Raw genomic sequence first — 21478 nt, forward strand, 5'->3', positions numbered from 1 at the left:
GTGTTTTGCCGCCTATCTTTAAGTATTTCATCGTGTGGTCGTGCCTGTCGCTTCTTTGATTCGCAGCATTCATGTTCTATAGCTGTCCAGATGAAAAGTTTAATGAAAATAGCGCTGTGAAAATAGTAATTGTGTAATACTACGGTACAATACTTCAGCAGAGTATTCGTTTAGGGATGAGCACATTTATGCAACCATGTTGTTGTCGTTTTTCCCCACAACTTTTTCAAATGAAATATGAGATATGATGACTTTATTACTTTCCATCATTGCAAGCAGCAAATATAATAAATATAATAAACATATTTAAAAGGTGATCAAACAGACACTAGTTCTGCTATTACCACTCATGTCCTCCCTCACTACGTCCACGTCTCTTCTCCTGGGTCGTCCTCTAGTCCTGTCCTTTGCATCGTCCTCCCCAACACCAGCCACTCTCATGTCCTCCCTCACTACGTCCATGTCTCTTCTCCTGGGTCGTCCTCTAGTCCTGTCCTTTGCATCGTCCTCCCCAACACCAGCCACTCTCATGTCCTCCCTCACTACGTCCATGTCTCTTCTCCTGGGTCGTCCTCTAGTCCTGTCCTTTGCATCGTCCTCCCCAACACCAGCCACTCTCATGTCCTCCCTCACTACGTCCATGTCTCTTCTCCTGGGTTGTCCTCTAGTCCTGTCCTCTCCAAAACGCCTAACCTTCACTGTCCCTCTTATTGTCTCATTTCTAATCCTGTCCAACCTGGACACTCTCAAGGAGAACCTCAGCATCTTCATCTCCTCCACTTCTAGCTCCGTCTCCTGTCTTTTCCTCAGAGACACTGTCTCTAAGCCGTCCATCACGGCCGGCCTCACCGCTGACCCTAAGTACTTGAAGTCCTCTCCCTTCTTTACGTCTATTCCTTGTAACCTCACTGCTCCAAAAAAGATCTTCTCATTTACACACATGTAATTTGTCTTAAATCTAAAATAACAAATAAAAGTAAGTACAATTATGAATATATAAACTCACATTATTACCATTAATGTGTATTTATGGACTGAATGAACCAGAATTGGACAACTGGTGCCAAAAACAGACAGTGAAAAGCTGTTGACATTGGAGGTATGTGGGAGAATGTGCCGAATGAGGCAGGTCCGGTGTTTTAAAAGCTACAGGTCGCATTAAGGGTGAAAAAAATCGTTTCTTTGGTGCATTTTATTACATCACACAAACCTGGCACTTTAACCGGGCGGTGTAGACGAATGATTCTCAATGACAGCTTGTTTTGTCCCAGTAGTACAGTACTATACTGTAGTAAAGACTACTGATGGTTGCGACTGTCGTTGTGTCCTTAGGCAAGGCACTTCACCCACATCGCCCCGGCGCATGCGCACGCGGCGACCAGCAGCAGACTCCAGTTATAAAGTGTAACTGCTGTAAACCAAACTGCCCTCCCAGGAATAATCTAATTAAATATCACTTCCTACTTTCTTTTAGGCTTTCGCAAATGTTGTCCTGGAAATACTTGAACACTCTCAGCGCTTTCGGTCTGTCCTCCAGGTCCAGTCATGAGACTGTTTTATGATGAGAAGGACAAACAGTCAGATGAGTGGCACCTGGAGGAGCGATGGCACAACTGCTTTCAGGTCAAGTGAACAAAGGGCAGGCAGTATAATTCAGGAAATCCGCAGGCTTCCTTTCAAAATAAAACAATTCACCTCTGTAATATATTATCTATGTTCCTGTTCAGTTAAGCGTTCCAATATGTCAATTCCAGATGCAGAATCATGCAGGTTGTGTACAATACGAGAAGGCTCACATCATTCTGCTGAAGGTGGGACGTAAGGCTGCGCTGTGCAGAAATCAGTGTCGTAACACAATTGTCAGTTGAAAAAATAAATAGAATAAAAGTAGCTCTTTCATTTCATTTTATTATTTTACTTAACAATTACAGGTTCTAAAATGTACAAGTGCTTTACAAAAATATTAAGTAGCCCCTATCAAGACATTTCTGCCGACTGTTTTTGTGCAATATTAACTGGGCTATAAATCTACTATTAATATAATATTAACATTATATAATATTATGGATCCGGGTTCACCTATTCTATTCTATTCTATTCTAGAAACGTTCATTAGCTTTTGTTTTGTTTTGAGAGAGACAACAGGAAGTTGCTCTGAGTTATTTCCTGTATCTTGCACTATACAAATGACTTGTTACTCCAAGTGAACTGACTGGACCCCAGTTCTAAAACCAAACCTGATTATTTAACACGACATGTTCGAGTCGCGTGAGAGTAGACCTCGCTTCTGCCGGTTTCCCCGACGAGCAGGTCAATTATTTTTAGTAGATTTAATAGTTTAATTTAAAGTTTATTTTCCCGCAGTCGTGGTTTCCAGCTGACGTGTGATGTCGCTTGTAGCGGACTATTGTCAGTGAAATACTGTTTGTATCTGCTATCGATGTGATCGCTTCCCATGGGTTAAGTCTATGGAGAGAAAGGTGTGTCTTTTTATGCAATCAACCAAAGACAAGATTTGCAACCAAAAGTAATGGATTTGCAATTTAAAAAATATTTGCAAACAATGCTATTACAGGAGCCAAATGCGTGACGGAATGCGTTTCCTATGTTGTGCACTGTGTGGCGCTGTGGCCAGAAGGTGTATATAAGGCATGGCCAATCAGGCGGTGCACCGGTGTTGACCCGGAAGGGCAGACAGGTTTTGACCGCTTTGGCGGGATCGCTTCACCCAGATACTCGAGTTCGTTGAACGTAAGTTTGATGTATTTTGTAATAAATTAGTAACATTTTTACCTGTTTAATCCGCTTCTGGACTCTCCTGAGGCGAAAACAAGACGTAGCTGTGGATATTATTATAAAATGCTTTATTCCAGATTTAGCTGTTTTGGATTAGATTAACTTTATGAATCTGATGACGGGCAAATTCACACATAGCTAGATTGTTTTTATTTTAAAAGCAGCTTCACAGTAAAATTGGGTTGTCATCGCCTGGATCGGACCAGGAGCCAGGTCGGGAGCGCTGAGAGGGGTCAGGTCGGGAGCGCCGAGCGGAGCCAGATCGGGAGCGCCGAGCGGAGCCAGATCGGGAGCGCCGAGCGGAGCCAGATCGGGAGCGCCGAGCGGAGCCAGATCGGGAGCGCTGAGAGGGGCCAGGTCGGGAGCGCTGAGAGGGGCCAGGTCGGGAGCGCCGAGTGGAGCCAGATCGGGAGCGCCGAGTGGAGCCAGATCGGGCGGAGCCAGGTCGGGAGCGCTGAGAGGGGTCAGGTCGGGAGCGCTGAGAGGGGTCGAGGCTGGACTGGAAGGTTGGTCAGAGGAGAATTGTTGGTCAGATCCAAGATCAGTCAGGCCGGAGGTTCGGTCGTTGCTCTCGCCCTGAGAACAGCAGTTCACAAGACATGGTGAGGACGTGTTAAGGTTGTGCCTCAAATGTTTATTTAAATATGGAGTTTAAATCAGTGAGCCAAACACTAAGATAGTAAAATAGCATCAAGAATCAAGAAACTGAAGCCAGAGAATAAGCAAATGTCAGCTGACCTCATCGTCCTCGATGTTCTCCAGGGGGGGTCGCTCTTCTTCTTCAGGCGGCACCGAGAAACATCCCGCTCCCTCCAGTTCAGTCTGTGGTGAACAAATCATGAACCAGTATGTTCACTACATTCTGTAATGTTATGTTAGGACACCTGTTTAGCATATTCAGGACAATCAACATTAATATACGTGACATGATGTAATCAATCAAGGGGCTTATTTCAGAGGGAAGTAAAGCAGCAGCGCCAAATGAGTCAGGATTTAAACCAAATGAGTCAGGATTTAAACCAAATGAGTCAGGATTTAAACCAAATGAGTCAGGATTTAAACCAAATGTATTTTTGCTGGATTTGTTGTTGCCTTATTTCAATTTGTTCACTTTATCGTTTTCACTGATGCTCAGCTTCCGCTGCCGGAAGGACGTAACAGCGGTAACAGCATTAAAATAGCTCCACACGCCCCACACGGTGGAGTGGAGCCTGAAGGACGTAACAGCGGTAACAGCATTAAAATAGCTCCACACACCCCACACGGTGGAGTGGAGCCTGAAGGACGTAACAGCGGTAACAGCATTAAAATAGCTCCACACACCCCACACGGTGGAGTGGAGCCTGAAGGACGTAACAGCATTAAAATAGCTCCACACGCCCCACACGGTGGAGTGGAGCCTGAAGGACGTAACAGCGGTAACAGCATTAAAATAGCTCCACACGCCCCACACGGTGGAGTGGAGCCTGCTTTTAAGGGCACACCTTGAGGACTTGGTTCTGGCAGAGCTCTGGGTCTCCACTCTGGTTCTTCACATGCATCTCTGGCTCAAGAACGACCGCCGGGCCCAAAGGAGCCTCAACAGCAGGCGGTTCTGAAGAACTCGGGTTCACTGGAACTTGAGTAAATCACAGAGATTTATTTTTGTAAATGTATGCAAAAGAAAGGCAGTGAAATAGGAGAACCCCCTGCTTCCCAAGCCGAATGTAGCAGCAGATATGATGGAGCGTGAGGCGTTTGAGCTTAGCGCCGCTTCATGACGACTCACACGATAACTGAATTAGCATTTAGCCCGATTACTGTAAAGTAAACAGCAGCAACGACTGAAACGCTTCCGTGAGACGATGGAACATTATCTGCTTCTCCTATTGTTGGAATATGTGATCTCATTTCAGTTCTGTTTATTAAGTGTAATTGTTTATTATAAATGACATGTATGCAGATGTAGTTCTATTTTACGACTGTCTGTGCGTGTAAGTAGATGAATCTGGCGGGAGCTCTCGCCCTCGATTGACGTATTTCTATGGATGTACACGATGTTCCCGTAGCCACGAAGAGAGCAGTAATAAAATCCTTTCTTTATTCCTGCGCAAACATGGGAGAAGAGGAAGCTACAGGTTACGGGCCCAGACACGAAAACAACTACGAACTTTGGGAAGTGAAGTTTCTCGGACACACGAGGCTTGAAGGTTTGAAGGATACGATACTTTCAACCGCCGAACCCGACCCAGAAAGGAATGCAGAATGCTACGCAGAGCGAATTCAGTTCCTCGACGACAAAAGCCTGTCTTTAGTAACGAGGGAAGCGCTCGACATCCTGCGGGATCGTTACGCCAGTCAGGGTAAGCCCAGAGTGATTTCTCTCAGAAAGGAGCCTGATGAAACCATAACGGAGGATATCATCAGAGCAGAAAGGGCAGTCACCGCTTTAAGAAACACGAAGCTGATCATCGCTATGGTTACGAAGGGACTCCCTCATGGCAAAAGACTGCCGCCAGAAATCAGTAGCTAAATGGTGCAGCTATCACAGAAGCACAGCCCACAACGATGAGACCTGCAGAAGAAGATCCAGGCCCAAAGAAGATTCAGTAAAACGAACGAACAGGAGGAAGATAAACTCACGTACGCGTTCAAGGTTGGGCCTGAAATCATCAAAGGAAATGGCTGACATCGCACATCATCACACAAAAAGACAAGTTCACGAGGTTCAAGGAACATTTCAGCCCAAATAAGCACTACATGGAGCTTGCTGATGGAACCAGGAGAAACAACGTGGCCCTAAGAAGAGGGGACGCAGAAGTATTCCTCCAGGACAGTGAAGGAAAACCTGTCCCGGTAACCTTAAGGAATGCCTTACTCATCCCATCATATCCTCAGGACCTCATCTCTGTGAAGGCAGCCACAGCTGATGGAGCCAGCGTGATATTCAAAGAAGGACAAACAGACTCATAACCAGAGACGGGACAGTTTTCATCAGAGGAGCACGATGGACTCTACGACATCAGAACGGTCAATAACCAACCGTATGATGATGCAGTAAATGACATAATGTCCAGAGATAAACTAGCCCGTGATGCCAAAACATGGCATGAGATGTTGGGACACTGCAATGTCCAAGATATATTAAAATATGTACGTGTATTACGGTCGTCTAAAATGTATCGGATCAGACAGCGGCACTGAATACACAGGAAATGCTTTCCAGTCCCTTCTAAGGGGCATAAAGCATGAAACATCAGACTCTCCCCATCCAGACGGGACAGCAGAGAGACAATGGGAAGGTGTTTGTTAATAGAAAAAGGGTTACCAAAGGCTCCATGGCCTTATGCAGTCCAGAATGCTGCCCCAAACGTACGCTACAATGAAAGGCTCAGAAATACTCCTACTTCATGCTGACAGGGAGGAGGCCTGATCTTTCAAAGATGTGGGTTTTTGGGACTGAGTGTTATGCATACAAGCATGACAGCAAGAAATTAGATCCCAGATGTGACAAAGGAATATTTGTATATTTGTATACCCTTGAAGAAAATGCTAAAAGAGAAGAAATATTCAAAACAAGATATGTAGCCAAAGGTCAAACAGAGGGCATCGACGATCACGGAACGTTTGCTCCAGCAGCCAGCATCACATCAGAACATTTATCAGAGACGGGAGAAAAGCTTGTGCAGCTAAAGAAGTCTCTCTACGGCCTAAAACAATCAGGAAGGAATTGGTATAAACTTAAAATATTTTTTTAACTATGGCAGAGGAGATAACATCCTGAATTGACATGAAGGCTTTACTTTCAGTGAGGACGTGTCCAGGATTTGTTGTCCAACAGTCCAACAGCCCAAAGTCATCACCATTTAAATCATTCTTTGGTATATTGCAAACAGCAGATATGAGCATAAACATATATTTATCTATAATTCCAGCACACAAAGGCGGATTAACAATCTTCTTAGCAACACTTCCAGTCTTTGCATCTAATAAATTTGAGTTCATTTAATGCAAAGATCAGTTTCAGCAAACAAATTATATCAAGCTCGACCCTTATCAGCCCCCTGCTGGGCAAAAGGAAAGTTACTTACGTTCGGTGTCACGTCAAGTGCACGTTTTGAACGCTGGTTTTCCCGCCATCGTCTCGAAGTTGAATTTTTTAAGAGCAAGCAACGAAGCAGCTGTTGTGAAAGACGCTCAGACTTCACTGTCGTTTGTCACTGTAAGACATTTTAGGTCGTTTCAACTTGCAAACCAAAGTTCACCTGCTGCCTTGAAAACGCTAATTAGCTCAACTTTAAAACAACCTTTGTTTCAACTCATCTCTTCAAGTTATCTGGTTCATATGACTAAAATGTTTAAGTTCATTTAACTTTGTACTCCAAGTTGAAACAACAACCAACCTTACATTATCAGTGCAGCGAAACCCACATTTTGCTATTATTGTAACACACTTTCAAGTTTTTTATTTGTTTAACTTGCCATGTCAAAGGATTTACATTTTAAATGCGTTTCTACTTTGATATTTAAGTTATATTAACTGATCATTGGAAATCTGCTTTATGAATTACAAATAACAGTCGTATCACATATGCTCAGAAATGTACATTTTAATATCCAGTTACACAATGTTTGATCTTAAATCCGTGCAACAACACAGATAATAAATATAAAACAACGGCACACATTATAACACACCAAACAGTCCAATAAAATCTATACTGTATGTAGGCAGGAAACCAAAAAACAGGCTCCTCATATAAATGGCTTGAAATGTAGTCGTGTGGTGGATTTCAGCAGCAATGCAAACTACACAGCTCGGAACAAAAGGCCTGAACAAGTCCCGTTTACAGAGAGCACTGATGAACGGTCATGTCTGGACGGCTACAGACGAGATCTCAGCAGTCCATTTCTGAGTCCACGGATTCTCGCTGAGCACTGGTCGGCTTTGATGCTCATCACAACCTTCTGGAGGAACTCAAAGCAGTACTTCACGTTACGGGGGTATTCCAGGCCGAGGCAGTAGATTGCCCACATTAACATGACAAAACCTGTGGGCACATCTCTGAGGTCATGTAGGTATCTGCCCTCCAAGGTATCTAGAATATACATGTGATTAATTTGATTATAAAGATAGAATTAAGGGGGGAATTTAAGTTCCGCATGTTCGTGTACCCCCACGGAATAAGATTATTGGTGCGCTTGTCAGGTTTGTGACACTGTAAAAGAGAGAAAATCAGAACCAAGCCCCAAAGATTCAACCCAATAACATTTACTTGCGGTAAGAAACGAGACTCGTATTCTTTCTTTCAGCAAGGGAGAATGGAGCTGCTCTCTAGCCGCGCCATCGACTCTCCCAGCAAGGGAGAGTGGCTGCTGCTAGCTTCGTCCTCGATTCTCAGAGAAACAGCTCCACTCCAGCTGGTTTTATTAGCAGATAAGAATGTGTACGTGCGTAAATCACCCAGAAATGAAGACTCCAACCTTGAGCAGATAGCTCTTCCTCACAACACAAAGTGTTCACTTCTTCAGTCTAGTCAGCATATAACAGATCTACGATTGTCACATACTTTATGAGTATCTTGAGTATTGATTATGAAGGAAATGATTATAAATGGCCTTAAAAGAACCATGACATAACTACTGCTACTGATTGGTGAATTAATGATAAACACATTCGCAGATTTATCTAACAGCGCTCCATGAGCAAAACTCGGCACGCGACCGTCGATGTCTGCAAAGGGACAAGACATAAGAACTTGTAAAGTAATCTCTTTAAGAAGTCGTTAAACCTCATCTTTATTCCCTTGGAGTCTACGTGGCCAATGAGGTGCAGTTTGTTTGCTTTTCTCTGTTGATTAGTGTTTATGTGAAGCCAATCTTTAAGCCTGTGATTTTATATTTGTGCTTATAATCCGTACGTTAATTTAAGTCTTTATATTTTATTTATCTTGTTTTAGTTCTGACGGCATTGTTTGGGCATCATTCGACACTATTGGGACAATGTCCAAATAAATGTCCGTTAAAAACCAAAGAACGACGTTGATCCTTGATTGACTCTGAGGGAGTAACATCGGATGGTGGTCTCTTCTACCACCACAGCCACATCAAAGACGTCCAGGGGAGGGCCTTCATCCAACCAGCAGTCCAGCTTGCATTCCTTATTTCATGGCCACATCAAGGGTTTCTCCATGAGCCTATTGACAAAGACACACATATCTTAGACAACATGTTCACATTTTAACTGCCTGTAGAAGAAAATATTTTCCTGTCTGTCGCAGTGCTGAGTAGGATCTAGGAAGACAGCTAACATGTTCCCCACCCTTAAAGCTATGGCTAAATTCTGTTACAATAGTCAATTTTATAAAAGTGAAAGGTTTGTTTAAACTCATTTAATATACAAACTTACATCACACATCCTGATTATGGAGGAGGAATCCTCTGAAATGAATTTCGGAAGCCCGAGTAGGACGGCCATTCTTCGGTTTTGGTTTGTGTCCTCCAGGAAAAAAAAGACAAGAGTATGACACACAAGCTAGAATCCTAATTTCTGTGAACATTGCAGGATAAATGTCCTTCTAAATGATACTGACCTCCTTCTGACGGCATCGCATTACACCACCTCGGGGCAGCCATCTTGACTAAACTCAAATGAGTCTTTACATGATTTCATAACTGACAACTTGCACTGTTCCATTTGCACGGCGTGATGACGCTAGTTTACTGCTGCTAGTACACATCTGTGTATCCACTCCTGCTGCTGCCGATGTGTCTGTACTTGTATGTTTTCTGAAATTAGTCATTACTGTTAGATGTAGCACGACTTCACCGAGAAACATTCCGAGTCTGTGAACCCTCGCTGATAATAAACACCTTCTGATTCTGATTCTGATGTCCATGGCGCTATTTATAATGTTGAATTATTCTTCCTTGAGAATGCACAAAACACACACTGCCACTTCATGGACTGGACACCTGTAACTGAAGAAAATATGTATTTTACAACCTTGATATTGGTTTATCACTTATATACATCAGCTGAGATGTACATAGATGTCTATAAGGATTACAAGGCAAAATAAAAGCTGGGGGGGGGGGATCAGAGCAGCACAAGTGAGTTTAGCAGGAGTGGCTGATGTGATTTTAGCTTCTGTTGTACTTTACTACTGACTGACCAATGCAAAGTTAACAGTAGCCACTTTTAGCACAGCACTACCTTTGTATATTGCTCTTGTCCGGATGGCGGCTGGAAGCCACACCCTCGAGTTGGGAGACCTGTGAGAAAAGGCAGGAAAGGGGTCCGAGATAGAATTTGAAACCTCCAAGTTGCTTTTCAGTTCATTTCCCCCCTAAAATAAACAACTAGAAGCAATTCTAGTGACTCTTCTACAGCTACGAGACTCTGGCATACAAACCGTTGTTGGGTCAGTTTTCTCAAAGGCGAGCGGGTGCTGCCCGGATGAAACTCACTCAGACGAACAAGTCCTCCTCATTTTCAGCAGATGCAGATGCAGCTTGAGAGGGACACTGCAGGCAAATAAATCACGCATAAATGCTCGTTTGGCTCCGTTTTACCGGTCCCGAGCCCCGATAAAAAGTAGGGTTGATATCTTCGCATTTAAAAGTTCGACAGCACAGTTCATGAAAAGTTCAAACTGAACCGATATTTTATTGTTTAATATGATTAAATTGTCCACCAGACAAAGATTTAAAATAAAATAAAAATCAGAAATCCATGTCAAGACTATCAATCAATCAATAATGAAGTTTGTAATACATTAAAATCAACAGCAGAGGGCAGCAGCAGTCTCAACTTGTTCCGCTCTCTCTCTAATTAATAAATAACATAATTAATGTATAAATTATTTGAACGAACAAACAGCACCAGTCCGGTAGGTGGCAGCATTCGGCCTCCACTGTGGTTTGCAATCCAACCGGAAGCTCGAAGATGATGAACTCTGAACTGCTCGTCATGAGATCGATGGCGAAGTAGCCGTGGGGTATATTTCGTGTTTTTTACACCAGCCATGGATGCCGTATTGTACGCGGCAGCGGCAGCGATCCTCCTCGTTCTCATCTTTGTTTCGTTTAAGTTGCGGAAGAAAACACAGGAAGGTAAGAAGCCTTAGTGCTAATGTAGCTAGCATATAGCTAGCTAGCTTCAGCAACAGCCAGGCAATGCATGCTAAATAAACTATAGCTAGCTAGCTAGCTTCAGCAACAGCCAGGCAATGCATGCTAAATAAACTGTAGCTAGCTAGCTAGCTTCAGCAACAGCCAGGCAATGCATGCTAAACAAACTATAGCTAGCTAGCATACATACAGCTAGCTGGCTTAAGCAACAGACAGGCAATGCATGCTAAACAAACTATAGCTAGCTTCAGCAACAGCCAGGCAATGCATGCTAAATAAACTGTAGCTAGCTTCAGCAACAGCCAGGCAATGCATGCTAAACAAACTATAGCTAGCTGGCTTAAGCAACAGCCAGGCAATGCATGCTAAACAAACTATAGCTAACTGGCTTCAGCAACAGACAGGCAATGCATGCTAAATAGCCTATAGCTAGCTAGCATACATACAGCTAGCTAGCTTCAGCAACAGCCAGGCAATGCATGCTAAACAAACTATAGCTAGCTGGCTTCAGCAACAGACAGGCAATGCATGCTAAATAACCTATAGCTAGCTAGCATACATACAGCTAGCTAGCTTCAGCAACAGCCAGGCAATGCATGCTAAACAAACTATAGCTAGCTAGCTAGCATACATACAGCTAGCTAGCTTCAGCAACAGCCAGGCAATGCATGCTAAATAAACCTTACATTAACGATTTTACTGCACGCGTAGCTCTACCCTGAACCTGCAGCTAATTCACTGTCACAAATGACAGTGAATGAGGAAGAATGTGGCACTGTCATCAGATTATTTATTATGACATCATTATTATTTGCTTGTTTCGATGTTCTATATTATAAGTATTTGTGGCTCCCTCTGCTTGGAGGTATCCATTCATGTCTCCTCTTCATCCTCAGCTGATGAGGAGCAGCGGAGGGACGTGGTCCAGGCTGCGGCGGCGGCGGAGGAGCGAGGAGCTGGGATTCCTCGTCGGAGGAGGAACCTCGCCGCGGTGATGGCTCGCAGAAGAACGCCGAGAGAAGCCGTGGAACACGGTGCGCGTCGTTTATTACGTTACAGGCAGCGTCACAGCTGTGATGCATCATTTTGATGTAGTAAGAGTCTAAACTTTCGCTTTCAGAGGAGCCGGAGGAAGGAGAACATTCGGAGGAGCAGAGCTCCCAACCGGCGGCCAAGATCGGAGCCAAGAAGCAGAGGAAGCTGGAGGAGAAGCAAGCGAAGAAAGTCCAGAGAGAGGTGACGCGTGGAGCTGCGCCGCCTACCGAGCGCTAAACGACAGCATTCAGACGACTTGAACTTCTGAAACAGGCCGAAATGGAGGAGAGGGAGGAGAGGAGGAGGATGCAGGAGCTCAGAGAGCAGGAGAGACGCCAGGAGGAGGAGCGAGAACGACTGCTGGAACAGAAACAGGTGGCGCACGCCTCCTGCCCGTGCCCTCGCACGAGGAGGTGCAGAGACGTGTAACCGCCGTTTGTCCAGGAGGAGGACGTGCAGCGGGCTGACGAGGAGAAGGCGCGGCGAGAGGAGGAGGAGTACCTGAGGCTCAGAGCGTCCTTTGTGATCGAGGAGCAGGGACAGGAGGAGCAGCTCAGCGAGGACCAGGTCGCCTCTCACGACGGGGGAATCGTTTCCGGGACGATCGTTTTTTACGTTTGTTCTTTCCTCTCTTCTCAGTCACGCCACCTGCTGCAGGAATTCATCCACTACATCGAGGTGAGCGCCGCAGCCTGAGTACTGCAGAAAGTACTCGGATGCGTATTCAGCGGCGTCTCGTCCCTGTCCTCAGAGTTCCAAGGTGGTTCTCCTGGAAGACCTGGCTTCTCATTTCGGGATGAGGACGCAGGACGCCATTAACAGGCTGCAGGACCTGCTGGCCGACGGCGCCCTTACAGGTCAGTGGGCGGGGTTAACGGGCGACGGACGTGCGAGCCAATCAGAGTGACCACGGCGCCGCTTCGACGTTTTCCGTTCAGGAGTGATCGACGACAGAGGGAAGTTCATCTCGGTCACGCCGGACGAGCTGGACTCGGTGGCCCGGTTCATCCGACAGCGAGGACGAGTGTCCATCGGCGAGCTAGCGCAGGCGAGCAACCTGCTGATCGACCTGACCCCGGAGGGCGGAGTCTCCGCCTGACCCCGGGTCGGCTCGGCGTTGTTGTTGAAAATTAAACATTTGTGATTCATATTTTTGGCTCATCTTTGTTTGATTTTTTTAACCATGAAATGATACGAAGGGCGGGAGCGGTGGCGTAGTGGTTAGCGCTGTCGCCTCACAGCGTCTGCGTTTTATCGTTCTCCAGTTTCCTCGCGTGTTTTAAAATGGTTTATATGTAGCGGCTGTAGTTTGTGGCGACGCTACCAGGGTGTGCCCCCCCCCCTCCCCCCCCCTCGCAGAGCGGATGAAGAGGACGTGAAAATGAATGAAATAAACAATTGATCTTTATATCGTGAGACCGGGACCGATTGGCGTCCGTAAGGAATGTCAGGACGCTCAGACCTGTCCCCTCGTCTTCATCCCGTCTCCTCCGTCCTTCCAGACTCTTCCTCGCCTCCCACGTCGAGTCCCTCGTCTTCATCCCGTCTCCTCCGCCCTTCCCGACTCTTCCTCGCCTCCCACGTCGAGTCCCTCGTCTTCATCCCGTCTCCTCCGTCCTTCCCGACTCTTCCTCGCCTCCCTCGTCTTCATCCCGTCTCCTCCGTCCTTCCCGACTCTTCCTCGCCTCCCACGTCGAGTCCCTCGTCTTCATCCCGTCTCCTCCGTCCTTCCCGACACTTCCTCGCCTCCCAGGTCGAGTCCCTTGTCTTCATCCCGTCTCCTCCGTCCTTCCCGACTCTTCCTCTCCTCACACGTCGAGTCCCTCGTCTTCATCCCGTCTCCTCCGTCCTTCCCGACTCTTCCTCGCCTCCCACGTCGAGTCCCTCGTCTTCATCCCATCTCCTCCGTCCTTCCCGACTCTTCCTCGCCTCCCACGTCGAGTCCCTCGTCTTCATCCCGTCTCCTCCGTCCTTCCCGACTCTTCCTCGCCTCCCACGTCGAGTTGGCTCCTGTCCTGAAAACAGTTTTTTTTTTTTAAATCAGTCCAATCTACCTGTTGAAACGCCAGACAGAATAGGAGTATGCGGTTGTGTTTTTGTACCTTTATCAGCACGCCCGGCGGTGCCAGGTTGTTCCGGAGCGCGTCGCAGGCGTTGAGGAGAGGAACTCTGGGTAAAGTTCGCGTTTGTGGGAGGAACCGGGGTTTGGGTCGTCGCGGCGGGCTAGCGCAAACGCTGGAACTTCACTGCTAAAACGAGTCAGCTGCTCCACGACGCCTTCCAGGTTCCCATGGCGACTCGTGGCGCCAGGCTCCTGCGTGTGAGGAACTATTTGAGCTTGTACGCCACCCGTACAGCGTTTCAACACGATGAATCCTGACCTCTGCACAGGAGGTCGATCCCAAACACGTCCAGCGTGTCCCCGATGGAGCCGACCATCGCTGCAAACACCGCCGGACTCCGTGAAGCGCCGTCAGGCTGCGCAGAAATACCGTTAAAAACCTCAAATAATCGACAGGAGACATTCGGGTCGGCGTTTTGGACACCTTGGACACAGGCTGGAGTTGGCGGTTCCCGTGATAAACCGGGCTCGCCGCTCTGAGGGCAAGCCGGGTATCAACGTCGTCGGCCGGGGCTTTCATCGCGCTGGATTTAGTCTCCGCCTGTGGGAGGAAGAGAAGACAAGTACCGGAACGTTTGTGTCAGGAGACGATGAAGAGCCGGTCCGTCGCTGCGGGTTCCTTCCTGCACCGCTGACGGCAGCCGGCCGCTCACGTAGGCCCGACGTCGTGGACGAACGAGGAGACGCTCGCCAGAGCGGTCTGAGCCTCCCCCATGCTGGCGTCACTAGTCGACACAAAGTCAGCGCCCTGCGTTAGCACCTCGCTAGCAGCAGCGGTAACGCTCTAAAGAGCTCAGAGGCGGCAGCCCGACGTCTTCCTACCCGATTAGACAATAATAATAATAATAATACATTTTATTTATATAGCACTTTTCTAACATCTGGAGTTCATTGTCAGAGTAAGTCTTCATGAAATCCTCGTGAGACTCTAAGACTCTGTAGATGAACGATCAACAACTCCGAGTGTGTAAACACGGCCTAGCATTGCCACCCGCAATGCATTGTGGGATATAGAGAAAAGGACATACCCATCTATTGTTGCTTTTTGACATATTGAGTAATGAACCAAGGCCTGGGGTAGAGTGAGTGAGATACACACACACACACACATACACACACACACATACACACATACACACACACACACATACACACACACACATACACACCTACACACACTTACACACACACATACACACATACACACACACATACACACACACACACCTACACACTCACACAGACACACACACACACACTTACACACACTTACACACACACCTACACACACACTTACACACACGCACACACACCTACACACTCACACAGACACACACACACACACTTACACACACTTACACACACACACACACCTACACACATACACACACATACACACACACACACACACACACACCTACACAGACACACATACACACACACACACACACACATACACACCTACACACACTTACACACACGCACACACACCTACACACTCACACAGACACACACTTACACACACTTACACACACACACTTACACACACGCACAGACACACACACACACACACACGCATACACACACACACACATAAACACTTACACACACGCACACACACCTACACACTCACACAGACACACACACACACTTACACACACGCACACACACACACACACACCTACACACACATACACACACACACACACACACACCTACACAGACACGCACACACACCTACACACGCACACACACACACATGCACACACATCTACACACATTTACACACTCACACAGACACACACACACTTACACACACACATGCACACACACCTACACACACATCTACACACACGCACACCCACACACACACGCACACACACACATACACACACCCACCCACACACGCACACACACACACACCTACACGCACACACTCACACACCTACACACACACACACACACCTACACGCACACACTCACACACCTACATGCACACACACCTACACACACACACACACGCACACCTACACACGCACACACACACCTACACACACACACACACGCACACACACACACCTACACACACACACCCACACACGCACACACACACACACCTACACACCTACACGCACACACCCCCACACACAGTCAACAGTGCAGAGTGAAGAAGAGTGTGTTTTGTTTTGTTTCAGAGTTTGCATCTGACCCTAATCCGGGTGACGCCCACTGAAAGCGGGCGTAAGGCCAGGGGCCAGGCATGGCATGGGCGTGGAGGGGGGGTAGTATCAGCGGGGGCTGGGTGAAAGCAGAGCAGGTCGGGGCATCAGGTGGAGGATCAACTCAACTAAATTGAAATGCCTAACCCGACAGCACGGCAGCGGTGGGCCTGATCACTGGCGGCGCCGAGTCGGCACCTCCAAATACCTGGGGGTGAACATCGAGAAAGACCTGGGGGTGAACACCGAGAAAGACCTGGGGGTGAACACCGAGAAAGACCTGGGGGTGAACATCGAGAAAGACCTGGGGGTGAACACCGAGAAAGACCTGGGGGTGAACATCGAGAAAGACCTGGGGGTGAACATCGAGAAAGACCTGGGGGTGAACACCGAGAAAGACCTGGGGGTGAACATCGAGAAAGACCTGGGGGTGAACACCGAGAAAGACCTGGGGGTGAACATCGAGAAAGACCTGGGGGTGAACATCGAGAAAGACCTGGGGGTGAACACCGAGAAATACCTGGGGGTGAACACCGAGAAAGACCTGGGGGTGAACACCGAGAAAGACCTGGGGGTGAACATCGAGAAAGACCTGGGGGTGAACACCGAGAAAGACCTGGGGGTGAACACCGAGAAAGACCTGGGGGTGAACACCGAGAAAGACCTGGGGGTGAACACCGAGAAAGACCTGGGGGTGAACACCGAGAAAGACCTGGGGGTGAATACCGAGAAAGACCTGGGGGTGAACATCGAGAAATACCTGGGGGTGAACATCGAGAAAGACCTGGGGGTGAACACCGAGAAAGACCTGGGGGTGAACATCGAGAAAGACCTGGGGGTGAACACCGAGAAAGACCTGGGGGTGAACATCGAGAAAGACCTGGGGGTGAACACCGAGAAAGACCTGGGGGTGAACACCGAGAAAGACCTGGGGGTGAGCACCGAGAAAGACCTGGGGGTGAACATCGAGAAAGACCTGGGGGTGAACACCGAGAAAGACCTGGGGGTGAACATCGAGAAAGACCTGGGGGTGAACATCGAGAAAGACCTGGGGGTGAACACCGAGAAAGACCTGGGGGTGAACATCGAGAAAGACCTGGGGGTGAACACCGAGAAAGACCTGGGGGTGAACACCGAGAAAGACCTGGGGGTGAACATCGAGAAAGACCTGGGGGTGAACACCGAGAAAGACCTGGGGGTGAACACCGAGAAAGACCTGGGGGTGAACATCGAGAAAGACCTGGGGGTGAACACCGAGAAAGACCTGGGGGTGAACATCGAGAAAGACCTGGGGGTGAACATCGAGAAAGACCTGGGGGTGAACACCGAGAAAGACCTGGGGGTGAACATCGAGAAAGACCTGGGGGTGAACACCGAGAAAGACCTGGGGGTGAACACCGAGAAAGACCTGGGGGTGAACATCGAGAAAGACCTGGGGGTGAACACCGAGAAAGACCTGGGGGTGAACACCGAGAAAGACCTGGGGGTGAACACCGAGAAAGACCTGGGGGTGAACATCGAGAAAGACCTGGGGGTGAACATAGAGAAAGACCTGGGGGTGAACACCGAGAAAGACCTGGGGGTGAACATCGAGAAAGACCTGGGGGTGAACACCGAGAAAGACCTGGGGGTGAACACCGAGAAAGACCTGGGGGTGAACATCGAGAAAGACCTGGGGGTGAACACCGAGAAAGACCTGGGGGTGAACACCGAGAAAGACCTGGGGGTGAACACCGAGAAAGACCTGGGGGTGAACATCGAGAAAGACCTGGGGGTGAACATAGAGAAAGACCTGGGGGTGAACACCGAGAAAGACCTGGGGGTGAACATCGAGAAAGACCTGGGGGTGAACACCGAGAAAGACCTGGGGGTGAACACCGAGAAAGACCTGGGGGTGAACATCGAGAAAGACCTGGGGGTGAACACCGAGAAAGACCTGGGGGTGAACACCGAGAAAGACCTGGGGGTGAACACCGAGAAAGACCTGGGGGTGAACATCGAGAAAGACCTGGGGGTGAACACCGAGAAAGACCTGGCCTGTGGCTGCCATGTCACTGCAGTCGTAGAAAAGGCTCAACAGCGCCTGAAGCAATTCGGCCTGAAAGCCACCACCATCGGGGCCTCCTACAGAGGCACAGAGCCTCCCGACAAGCAGCTTCACCTCCTGGTACGGCAGCGGCACGGAGACCAGGTGCCGGGGGGGGGCCCAGTACGGAGGACTCTGTCCCGGACTCATGAACATTTGATCACCGGCAGCTTGCACTGTTCTGTTTGCACTACATGATTACACTAGTGTTGCTGCTGCTAATACACATCTGTGTATCTCTCCTGATCCTGTTTTGTGATGTGTCTGTACTTGTATGTTTTTTGTATCTTAGTCATTACTGTTACATGTAGCACGACTTCACCGAGAAACATTCCTAGTCTGTGAACCCTCACTGATAATGGCAATAAACGTATTCTGATTCTGATTCTGATAAATCCCTGAGGATAATCAAAGACCCCACCCACCCTCACAAGTGACTCTTTTCCCCTCTGAGGTCAAACAGGGTGAAGGGTTACCGATCATCAGGGCCTTTAGGAGAGATTTTGTTTTTTGTTTTATGTTCCTATGTGTGCCTTAAGCCGTGGGCCTTCACACGATTTTATGTCAGCATAATAACAATAAAAACTCTTGAATCTCCACCTCCAGACAAAGGAAAAGCGTTTTCTCACAGGCAATCAGACGTGACTTTGCCAAAGTACTGAACCATACGCTTTATGACTGTCAATTGCCCTGTGTTGTACCTAAACAGTGCAGCTAAGTGACAAAAAAGTGAATCTAATCTAATCTAATCTGTTTCGGTGAAGTCTATTTCTGTTGCATTTCTGACGGGGGTTGGACCAGCGTGTTCAGAATAGTAGCCGAGTTATGTGGGACAGACCAACTTCTCAAGTCTCTACAACGTACAGTTCACGCGATATTTCGATTTCAAATGTTTGGAACATTTCTGGTGTTATTCCCCGCCTCTGAACGACCTTCCGTTCCTGAGATATGACAAAATTAAACCTTTACAAGTCTATAACGTTGTCACCGTAAGTCACACCCACTTTTCCGTCACGTCAGTTCCAGCCACATATGTCATCTATAAGTGTGCCAAGTTACAAGTTGTTAAGACTTTTGTTTGTGTGCATATTTATGCTTTTTGTCAACTTCAGACGCTCACTGAAGCGGCCCCGTGCGCCCTCCTGTGGCTGTTTCTGGAATAACACCGGAGATGTGTGTGTGTGTTTCATGTATGGTTACACAAGTTGAAGTTTACAGGACAGGTGAATACTTCCTTCCTTACACATTTAATAGTACTCTCTTTAGTTTAAAGCTGTAGGAAGGGATTCCATTTAGATTTGATATGCACACGTGTAAATGGTTTAAAAGCACTTTCTTTATGAGTCTCATTTCATCTTAAAGTGCATTACTATATTTATCAGTACCAATTGCTTGTTAAAGTTTTGTGCCTTTGTACAATCGATGGGATCAGTTGCAATGCATAGATGTAAATGAGAAAAGTAAATTACACGTTTCTCTAAAGAAATCTGAGGTGTTTCATGAAATGTTTTGTAAAATAGTTCATTAAATATCACATTTTCCCTTATGTACTTCTTTATACTAAAACAAAGGAAAGACATGACATCTTTGCTATTTATAGCTGAATATGCTACATTTTTAATGGTCCGGCCCCAGGGGCGTCACTAGGTTTTAAGGACAGGGGGGGCTTAGCCCCCAGGAGATGCACAAGATGTGAGCAAATGTAGCGTACGAGCACAAAACCTCAAACGGCTAACAAGGACTGAGAAATTATGCATTATTATTATTTCAGTCTGTTTTTCAATACAGTACAACAACAAACAGGTTTAGACAGCAACAGGATGTTTACAGCATCAACAAGAAACAAAATGGCTAAAATTACAAGTTACTTGGTGGATGGAAGCATCAAAGAACGCGTCTGTTTCTAAGAGTCGATCTCTCTGTTGTGATTCTGAAGCTCGTCTTCTTCAATAACTGCAAGACTGAGAAGTCTTTTCTGACCCGTTGTTTGACGCAGCCAGGAATGCAACCGACGCAGTGCAACCGACACAGTGCAACCGACACAGTGCAACCGACGCAGTGCAACCGACGCAGTGCAACCGACGCAGTGCAACCGACGCAGTGCAACCGACACAGTGTAACCGACGCAGTGCAACCGACGCAGTGCAACCGACGCAGTGCAACCGACGCAGTGCAACCGACGCAGTGCAACCGACGCAGTGCAACCGACGCAGTGCAACCGACGCAGTGCAACCGACGCAGTGCAACCGACGCAGTGCAACCGACGCAGTGTAACCGACGCGGTGCAACTGCAGGTTCCTCCAGGTTCTGCAGGTCTCTGCACCTGATTCAGGGAGACTGTGGGCGTGGCTCAGGGCTGTGGTTCTCATCCAGCTCCATGGCTAATGCATCTGTGTGTTTCCCTAAAGTGCGTCACACACTAACTAAATGTTACTACCAGCAGTGATAAACTTACTTTCTTTATAAACTTTCTTTTATCCATTCTTCATCCATCCGTTCACGTTCTTCTCCTAAAGCTCTTCTATTCTGCTCTGTGTGCTTCAAACACGCTGCAGGGACCGACAATTAGCGCGGTCACAGGGAAAACGTGGACTGGAGTTTCAGTGATGTGGGCATTCTCTATAGGAACAGGTGGAACGGGTTCTCTACCTTAGGCCATGAAGTGAGGGGAAACAGATTCATGATCAGATTTAAGTAAATAATGACAGGTTACATGTTTTTAAACATATATTCTGGCGGCTTTAATAGAATATGTCCGCATTTTTTGGTCACTGAACAAAAAAAAATAAAAAAATAAAAAAATATTTTTTATTTTATAAAACAACCCAAAATTATTTAGGGGGGCTGAAGCTGAAGCCCCCCTAAAATAGGCCTAACAACGCCACTGTCCGGCCCACTCGACATCGTCCTAGCCCATACGCGTCCCGCGGTGTGAAATGAGTTTCTAAAGCCCTGCTAAAGAGTCTTACCATTGACGATAGAGCAGCTGGGCTTCCCAAAACTGTGGCCGAGCGGGTTGCCCAGTGACCGATAGACCAGCGATTCAAATCCCGCCCAAGGAACTTCAACTGTCCACACGTTGAAGTGTCCTTCACTGAACTCCAAGTG

The 21478-nt window shown here is 47.4% G+C and overlaps 1 protein-coding gene across 1 annotated transcript; it reads left to right on the top strand.

Annotated features, from left to right (window-relative positions):
• Window positions 1-10707: 10707 nt before the first annotated feature.
• On the top strand, window positions 10708-13087 carry LOC137901538 (DDRGK domain-containing protein 1-like). The gene is made up of 8 exons (XM_068745577.1): window positions 10708-10890; window positions 11805-11942; window positions 12029-12144; window positions 12217-12318; window positions 12388-12510; window positions 12583-12621; window positions 12695-12800; window positions 12882-13087. Exons 1-8 carry the CDS (start codon window positions 10803-10805, stop codon window positions 13040-13042), a joined length of 873 nt encoding a protein of 290 aa, XP_068601678.1. The 5' UTR covers window positions 10708-10802; the 3' UTR covers window positions 13043-13087.
• Window positions 13088-21478: the final 8391 nt, after the last annotated feature.

Source organism: Brachionichthys hirsutus, chromosome 11 (genome assembly GCF_040956055.1).
Source record: "Brachionichthys hirsutus isolate HB-005 chromosome 11, CSIRO-AGI_Bhir_v1, whole genome shotgun sequence".
NCBI lineage: Eukaryota > Metazoa > Chordata > Actinopteri > Lophiiformes > Brachionichthyidae > Brachionichthys > Brachionichthys hirsutus.